At 40.9% G+C, this 9,327-nt stretch overlaps 1 protein-coding gene across 1 annotated transcript; it reads left to right on the top strand.

Moving 5' to 3' along the window:
• Positions 1-7,660: 7,660 nt before the first annotated feature.
• Positions 7,661-9,327, top strand: LOC306866559 (carbohydrate sulfotransferase 1-like; the record flags this gene model as incomplete). The annotated part of the gene is made up of 1 exon (XM_079411821.1): positions 7,661-9,327. One exon carries the CDS (start codon positions 7,661-7,663, stop codon positions 8,921-8,923), a length of 1,263 nt encoding a protein of 420 aa, XP_079267947.1. The 3' UTR covers positions 8,924-9,327.

The following is a 9,327-nucleotide window of genomic DNA, read 5'->3' as shown; positions in this document are numbered from 1 at the left end:
TAGTCTCGCGTTGCCAGACCTTCAGACTGACGGCTGAAGGTCTGGGAACACACACATCTCCCGGAAATCCTGTATAATTCAACCAATCAGATGACGACTTCGAAATTCCTGAAGTGTTTCCAGATAAGTGTGCCATATGCATCAGAAGTTTAGCCAACGTTCTGTGGCCATGACGTCTGAGGCTGAGACTAGGTAGAAGTCTGCTGTGGAGCTCGTCCCAGTGTAGGCTCGGCAGAAGTGCAAATCAAGGGTGCAAAGGGGGCGCTCGGGAGCACCCTTCTGAATGCCAAAATTACGATTGGGACACTCAACGGTCTCGTGGACTTAACAGACACGCGCACGCGGCGGCCATTGTAAGTCCGTAAGACCGCAAGTGCACATGAAGTGTTCCATTTGGGACAGGGCCACTGTATTAAAGCGAGGTGCCGTTCATATCGCTGAATCGTAAAGGTTATTAAATTGCTCCCTCATTAAAGTCACTATAAAGCTTAGGGAAAATTATTAAATAACCGTTGCATAGAAACAAATCATAGAGTAGAAGAATAAAACAAAGTGATACAACAGTTAAAGTTAATTAAGGTAAGATTCTAGCTTCTTGTTTAATCTAGATCAAATAAATCAAATTGAATGCCTACCATACTTCTATACTTAGAAAATAAAAACATTCAGCTGATATCAAAAAGAAAAAATGCATGGCATCTGAGTAAGATTTTTTCTTATACTGTTTACTTGATGCTTTCATTATAACCTGAAATCATTACAGCACTTGTTCTTGTAGCATTAGGGCTGATATGGCTTTTATAATGACTCTCTTTCAATTAAACAAAGCACAAGAGCAGCGGGCTGAAAAAGTGATTGCTCTCACTTAAAAGTGATTTGTTTGGCATACATCATTATTAGTGGTCCATGAAAAAGAGATTTAAATCACGGTCACGTCTGAACAAAAATAATATTTCCAATGGCAATAATTTATGAGATCTCAGGGTCATGATGGTTGTGTGGGGTTAATTAGCAACAGGGATGAGCCTTCAACCAGTCATCTAGGATGTGTAATTAAGTGTAAACGACTATTCAATCTCCTTTCAATATTCAATCTTATATTCTGTGATTCAAAATTAAAACCGTCTTTAATAAATACTTTTAACCTAGATGCTTTTGAGAGGCATGTGAAGTTACATAAAGTGTGTACGTCATATACAGATATATTTATTAGGGATGCACCGAATCCAGGATTCGGATTCGGATTCGGCCGAATCCTGGGCTTTTTGACGGGGTTCGGTTTCGGCCGAAGCTTAGATTTATTTTCCACCGAAACCGAACCCTAGACTTGCGCTACGACGTCACACGGCTGTTGATTACGTGAAGGTGTTTACATAGGACCCGTTCGAATGTAGTAGGCTGTAAGAATCTGAAAATGGAACTCGTAAGCAAAAAAAAGTTTTGTTTGGCAGTACTTTCAACCAAAAGAAGGCGATTCAAGTCGAGCTTTATGTTCAATTTGCAATGCCAATTTGTCTCGTGGTGGCAAGTAGAGCCCTGCGCGGGACTGTTTTCTTCATCCCGCGCCCGCCGAATTTCTGACCATTACCGCCCGCTCCCGCAACGTGTGTGTCCACTCCCGCCCGCACCCGCAAAACTCTGAGAATTTATTCCCGCACGATAATAGAGATGCATTGATTTTGTGTCTTCTCCCGTCCCGCAGGAAAAAAAAAACGTATTGTATTGCTATTATTAAAGAGATTCATGTTTGTTCCTTTCCCTGACCTGCATGTATTCTGACGCACTGGTAGGGAAGATGAATATAGCCTGGGCTATCGGGGACATCTAAAACGCTTAGGCTACCGCGCGTTTCTTTAGACTTCAAGTACTTTGATTTTGTTGACAATGACATCATGTCGCTAGGTTACCTCCCGATCCCGCAGTGGTTTTTTTTAGCCGCCCATTCCCGCCCGCAGCAAAGTTCAAACCGCCCGCTCCCGCGAGATTTGCGTTGGGTCCCGCGGGACCCGGCGGGTCCCAATCCCAATGCAGCACTCTAGTGGCAAGGACCCTAAGCAGTACACAACATCGCCGATGTTAAAACTAAGGATGCGAGTAGGATTCGGTATTCGGTTTCGGATTCGGCCGAATCTTAAACAGTGGATTCGGTATTCGGCCGAACCCCAAAAATCTGGATTCGGTGCATCCCTAATATTTATGTGGAATTTTATTCATCCTGGGATTTTTGATGGGATTTGCAATGATACATGGAGGCATCAGAATAACAGGCCTCATCTTGAAGAGGAGCTTTTGAATTATTCATAACTGCGCTCTTGACCCTGTACTTTTCATTGACCTATTACAAAATTGTGCAGTCATTTATTGCTGCCAAAAATCTCCACACATAAATATCAAAACACGTTCAGGCAATTACTCCCTCGTCAAGGGCTTTGGGCTGTTTAAAATGCTCTTTGTGCTCCCCAAAACCATGACACACTGTGCTGGAAGGAAGGCAGAATGTATTGCAAGTGGCCATTAAATATGCCCAACACACCAACAGGGTCCAAATTCTTCAAGGAGGAATGGGTTGATATTCCTGTCCTGAGACCTGAGCATGTACTTGACATGCTCCGTGCAAACAGATGCCATCTGGATTGATGGCCACACAGACCCTCGGCCCTCCATTTCTGCCAATCCCCTCCAGACCTGTTCCATCAGTGGGTGGAGGAGATAAGCTATACTGAACAGAATTTCAGTTTTTGCAAAGGCAATATGAAAATGCATAAGTACAGCACATCAAGGGACTCAGTAGCCAATGTAGTGAGCTGGACGTTGAAATTGTCTCATGGCATAGTTGATTACACACAAAATGTTTGTCAGCAATTTTTAGACAAGCTCGGCTACAAAGCTGTCAACTCCACCGAGGAGATGGAAAACATTGTGAAGACAAAACCTTCATATGTTTTTTGTAATAAAAGCAATCATGTGCACAGATATCTATAATAAACACGAATGACAAAGATATTCAATATGCTGGTCATTACTTCAACAACAGTGAATGTCTTTTATGAAAGTACACATTTTTAAGTAACAAATTCTAAATAGTTTCACACATTCACCATCTTTTTATTAACTGCACAAATGCAACACAAACAAAAGTAAATATAGCACTATAAAGAAAGATTATAAAAAGACAAGCAACATGCGTTTATGAGCAAATATTACAGAGTAAGCAATGATAAAGTTATTTGCATGCAGATATTTGTTTATCCAGCTACCATTGGATTGGCAAAAAAGTTTTTAATGTCTATTTTTTAACCTTTCAGGACATTCAGGAGAAATTACACCCCCTTGTGGTCTGGAAAAATACAGTAGCTAATCATGACTGCTTTTTTGTTTTGCCAATAATATGCAGGCCCACATTTTCAAATGCTCGAGCACAGAGCTCTGTGTGGCAAATCTTACTGGAGAACAACACAATTATATGCAACACTACCCACAGTGATTTCAACACATTTTCAACAACTATCATATTCACTTCAGCACCTGTCCAATAAAATCAAACCCCTCTGTTAGAGGAAACAAAATGAAAATGTAAACAAATAAAAGACACTTATTATTTGGAATACTGACAGACCTTCAGCGCGGTCTCTTCTCATTGCGGGTTGTTCTAAAGTCAGCTAATCTGCTATGCTGCTTCTGTTCTCAGATCCAGGGAGCTGTTTGGTGTAATGGAAAGCAACATGGCAGCTCCTGTCTTAATTAGAGTTGGACTTGACGGCCCACTGTTTTCCAGCCCTATCTCTCCCACACAAACTCTTTTCAATTACAGAAAATAAAGTCAGCTGTCTCGCCTGGAGGCACTGATCCAAATCCGGCAGAGGAACAACCTTGACCACCCGAGACCCAAATGTTCCTGACTCACGCATGAACCATCAGAGACAACGCTCGGACAGTTCTCATATTCATTAAGTCTGTGTAGGTGAAGTTTGGGTTATTAAGCCAAGGAAATTTGGCTGTAAGCCTGACAAGCTTTTACTGGTCAATAATATGTCATGTTGGCTGCATAGAAAGCATAGTATTTTGGAATACTTTATAGAATGTGATGAGAAATTATGAACAAATAAAACATTTCATTGTAGGTCTTCCTGCTAGTTCATTAAACCAGGCCAGAGTGTACAAGGTCTTTCAGAGTTTGTCATAAGTCTGTTATGGCTTAGCTTCAACTGCCTCTTGCACAGTACAATCGCATATTGAAATCATGTTTCATGCTTTGGGTTTCCTCATTTCTCTGGACACGGTTGTCATAGAGGATCTGTAAATTCTGAGCACTAGAAAATAACTGGCGAATCGGTGATGCATTGCAGTGTTCGGTGGACAGAGCGGGGAGGATCATTTGCGTTTGAAAGCTTATTACCAGCTCTCAGCAGGGTGGATAAAGGGGACACACACCAATCTTCACCCCAGTACTGCACACTTTATGCCTTGCCGATATGCAGGCTGACGTTTTCAAATGCTTGAGCACACACACTGATTGAAATTGGGCTTGCGTTGAGCACACAAAGATAAAACTGATTTCGCAAAAAGCCAGCCATAATCTCACATTTGGCAGCTTCTGAGATTGCAAGACGCTGAACTGGGGGAAAAGCCCCATTTCAAATGCCAATGTCTGGCTTCAGGTGAATGGATAGAGAGGAAAAACACAGCAGATGAGATGAAGAATGGAAAAGTGCAGCTTTGAGGTCCAAATGAACTCTAAAAGTGTGTCAAGTTTCTGATTGGTTCCTCCATGTCCAATGTCTTTAGATTGATTTCATCCATCACACTTTGCTAGCTGCATTGTCCTGAGGCTAAAATCAAAAGAAAAATGCAGAAAAATGACAATTATGATGACACTAAGCCTTTAAAGCTTAAAGGAATAGTTCACCTTAAATGAAAATAAATGAATATTCTCAATACAATGAAAGAGAGCCTGTACCAGTTCCAAATATGACAAAAGTCCTTTGAAGTCAGGGAGTGGACAAAATACCGAATTTCGATATACAGAAAAGAATGACGGACTATATCGCAGCAAAGTTCAAAATAATAGAAATGTTCTGTCCACGTGATCATAAATGAAATGATTTGTTAATCGTTAAATTCCACCATTGCTTTAATCAACGCTATTTTCAACCATACAAAAGAGGCCACAATTTCCATCTTTTGTATAACAGTAGCCAGACTTCACCAAACACGTTTCTACTAAAATGTCTGACAGAAAAGACCGAAATGGAGAATTCTGCATTATGCTGATTTTTGGGAAGTATCAAAACAGCACATGAATAGCTGATAGCAGTTCCATTTTATTTCCATGCAAGAGATATTGCTGCTTCTCAAAGGTATTAGTCAGATATTATGTCATTATACCCCAGTGCTTCATGTGCGCATGCAGCAGATCTTTTAAAACGAGTCAGCCAAAAAGATACACAAAACAGCCTCAAACTCACTTGTGACACAATAAAGTGGGAAATATGTGTCACTACTGCTGTTATATCACAACTTTAAGTGATGTTATATTGAATCAAGATTAATTTGTGAAGCCCACATTGAAACAAACCATGAGACAAATAACACCCCACCTCTGGACATCATATAGTGGCTTTGTGTGAATAACAAACTGAGATTAGAGTCATTATTTGTTCTCTCCTTTGTAGCTCTCAAATCTCATTTGTGTTCACGTAGACTCAAATATAGCGTGTTAAAGTGCCAAGATGCATTACACCAGATTTACCATAACACAAAAATTAATTTTAAAGCTACGACAGGAGCAAGAGTTTCAGCATGTATATGTTTGTGGTCCTTTTTGCAACTTGACTTGCATTATACAGACAAGAACAGTCATAACATTCTGTTTTGTTTTCCAATGAATAAAGTCAGATGTGCAATAATATAACTTTGAGAAAATTTATTTTGCTGTATTACCCTATGAATCCATAGCTATGTAAAAGGCTTATTCAATAAAAATAGCACTAATAGTTAAAACCAATATATGATATGGAAAAAACAAAACAATTATGTGTATAAACTAATGTGAGGAAGTTACACACCTCCTATAATACTGAAAACACAATATTTCTACGCATACTGTACCATTACATAATTATTATTAAGCCTTTCAGTCAGTCAGAACGGAAATCCACCAGCTGGCCATGTCTGTCCTCGAATATATCCTGCTCTCGTCAAAAAATATAGCGACGCAAGACTGAGAAAAATACGATTTCTAGATGCTAGTTCACCTCATCCAAACTAACTCCATGTTCAAAGGCTTTAGCATCGAGCACAGACATGTTCTGAGGGAGGACGCGTAACCAAATCTGCCTCCCCCCGTGCTGTTTTTTTTTTTTTTTCTCAGCCTTTGTCAACTGTGGTTTTGAGGGAAGGGGATGCATATTCGCATAGGGTTTCGGAGGGCTGTCTACGTTTTACTTAATCTGGGACCGACTGGCACACCTCTCTTCAGTCGAACGAACGAAATATCCGTCCGGTGTTTAGTCACAGAGAGATGTCTGAGGATGCGCATCAATACCTTATTCATCCGTTATCTCTCCACGGAGCCCGTCTTTGAATGTTTTACCCCGAGCATGAATGGAGCTGCTTGAGGATATACGACCTTTTAATCGGTTTTTAGGGAATTATGAAGCCCTAGACATTTTAACACATGAATTAAAGCGATAAAACGTCTATGACGGGCGTTACGGGACGACTACGCAAAGCCATCGCGGCATATGCTGATTTTTTTCTTTTGTTTAAATTTTCATCATGTTCTCTTACAGCTTTATATGAGGCAAGTATATCGAAGTATTTATTTCACGATATTTTCGAGCCTATTGCGATGTCTGAAATGTTCGAGCTGGAATAAGGGAGAAGTTGGTCACCGTTTTATACAGTCGACAGACAGATCGGATCTGCTATTTTTTTTTACTTCCAACTGAATACCGAGTTGTGTTGCACTGCGGTAAATCAGAAGTCGACGCGCGCGGTCGTCGACGGCTGCCTTTCAAACCTATCATAATAAGCATGCATGTGGTTTTGTGAGAGATTGCAATTAATGCATCTCTCTACAGGTGCCTGAACCGGTGCCAGTTTCTGAAAAGAACTGATTTTGTAACCTCTCTGCATTCTAGATGCTGGTTTGCTTGAACCTTTGCTGATTTCCCAATGGGAAAAACAAAATACCTCATGCTTGTGTAGGAAGCAGTTTAGTTGTAGGAGTTTGGCTGCATTAAAACGTGAAGTAGTTTATCAAAGTGTCATATTGCGCTAAATGACTGATTAAGCCTTGCATTGTGAAGCATATCGAAGAATGCAATATTATATATATTTTGAAAGCACATTTGTCTTTGCCAGAAATTAAAGTTTAGCAAGAAACTCAAGTTTAAATTAGTCTTTCACACCTGGAGTTAAAGTTTTTATTTGCTTTTGATACGGATACATTATAATTGACTTTTTGTCTATGTCTAAAGTTCATAGATCAATTTCTTTATTTCAGACCTGTTTAAAATGTAATCAAATGTTATACATTTTTAAAATCTCTTCACGTCTTGCTTTGTATTTGAACTCACTGTGAGATATTGTTTTTCCAGCTGTGTCTTTGTCGATAGGATCAAATCGGACTGCATCTTCTAAATGAAGTTACCCAGCCATGCAATGTTCCTGGAAGGCTGTGATTCTACTTGCATTGGTGTCCATAGCAATCCAATACACAGCAATCAGGACTTTCACAGCTAAGCCTTTTCATATGTGCCCTGTTCCTAACCCTTTGAACTGTGGCTTGGGACAGGATGTGGAGTCCTTCGATCGGATGTGTGATGAGTACCCATATTTTAATTACAATTCCTCCAGGAAGACTCACATCCTCATCTTGGCGACCACCCGTAGCGGCTCCTCTTTCGTTGGACAGTTGTTCAACCAGCACTCAGATGTTTTCTATCTTTTTGAACCACTCTATCATGTCCAAACGACCTTAATCCCTCACCTCTCTCCCAGCAGATATGCTGTTGAGCGCAGAGTGATGCTGGGAGCCAGTCGTGACCTTCTTAGAAGCTTGCATAACTGCGACTTGTATTTCTTAGAGAGTTACATCAAGCCGCAGCCAGCAAACCATACCACGGATAAACTGTTTCGACGAGGAGCGAGCAAAGCCCTCTGCTCTATGCCGGTCTGTGATGCTTTTAGCCCCAACGATGGCAATATAGAAGAGGGGGATTGTGTTCGAAAGTGTGCCTCCCTTAACTTGACCCTCGCTACCGAATCATGTCGGGAAAGACGGCACGTGGCCATTAAAACAGTGCGTATTCCAGAGGTCAATGATCTTAAAGCACTGATCGAGGACCCTCGGCTTAATCTGAAAGTTATTCAGCTGGTGAGGGACCCGCGTGGGATATTATCTTCTAGGATTGAAACCTTTCGGGACACATACCGCCTATGGCGGATCTGGAGAGCCACAGGCCGTAAACCTTACAACTTGGATTTGACTCAGCTCACGACAGTGTGTGACGACTTTCTTAACTCTGTGTCCACCGGCTTGAGCCGACCGCCGTGGCTTCGTGGACGGTACATGCTGGTGAGATACGAGGACTTGGCCAGGAATCCTCTCCAAAAAACCAAGGAGGTTTATGAATTCCTTGGTCTTTCTTTGGAAAAAAGTGTGGTGGACTGGATACACAACAACACAAGAGGCAATAACGACGTGTCAGCAAAGCATAAGTACGGCACGTTGAGAGACTCAGCAGCCAACGCAGAGAGCTGGAGGTTGAAATTGTCTCATGACATAGTTGATTACACACAAACTGTTTGTCAGCACATTTTAGACGAGCTCGGCTACAAAGCTGTCAACTCCCCCGAGGAGCTGAAAAACATGTCGCTCTCTCTCATTGAGGACAAAACCTTCATACCTTTTTTGTAACAAAGGTAATCGTGTGCACGCACAACTATTTTTCTACATTTATATTCTTGCCTTAATGTGACTGAGATTTGCACTATGAATTTTTTTTTTACTTCGGAGACTCCCTCGCAGTCACCCTATGATTTTCTGAACAGCACAAGAACCAAAACACTTAGCTGTAAAGAGATCTCAACTTCACCTTGATTGCAGCGATTGCATTGAGATAGTTATGTTCATTATTTATATATTAGAGCAGAGCACCACACTATTGACAAAGAATTTCTGTATGCTGGTCATTGCTTTGACAACAGTGAATGTGAATATTTTGTCAGTCAAAGAACCCAGACTATTCTCAAGAAATCTTAAATGTGGGACTGAAATGCTGTCATGTATTATAACAGCCGTGCAATAAAATTGTGAATGTC

Source organism: Barbus barbus (genome assembly GCF_936440315.1).
Source record: "Barbus barbus genome assembly, chromosome: 48".
In the NCBI taxonomy this organism is placed as follows: Eukaryota; Metazoa; Chordata; class Actinopteri; order Cypriniformes; family Cyprinidae; genus Barbus; species Barbus barbus.
This window is presented reverse-complemented; position numbering and strand designations above follow the sequence as displayed.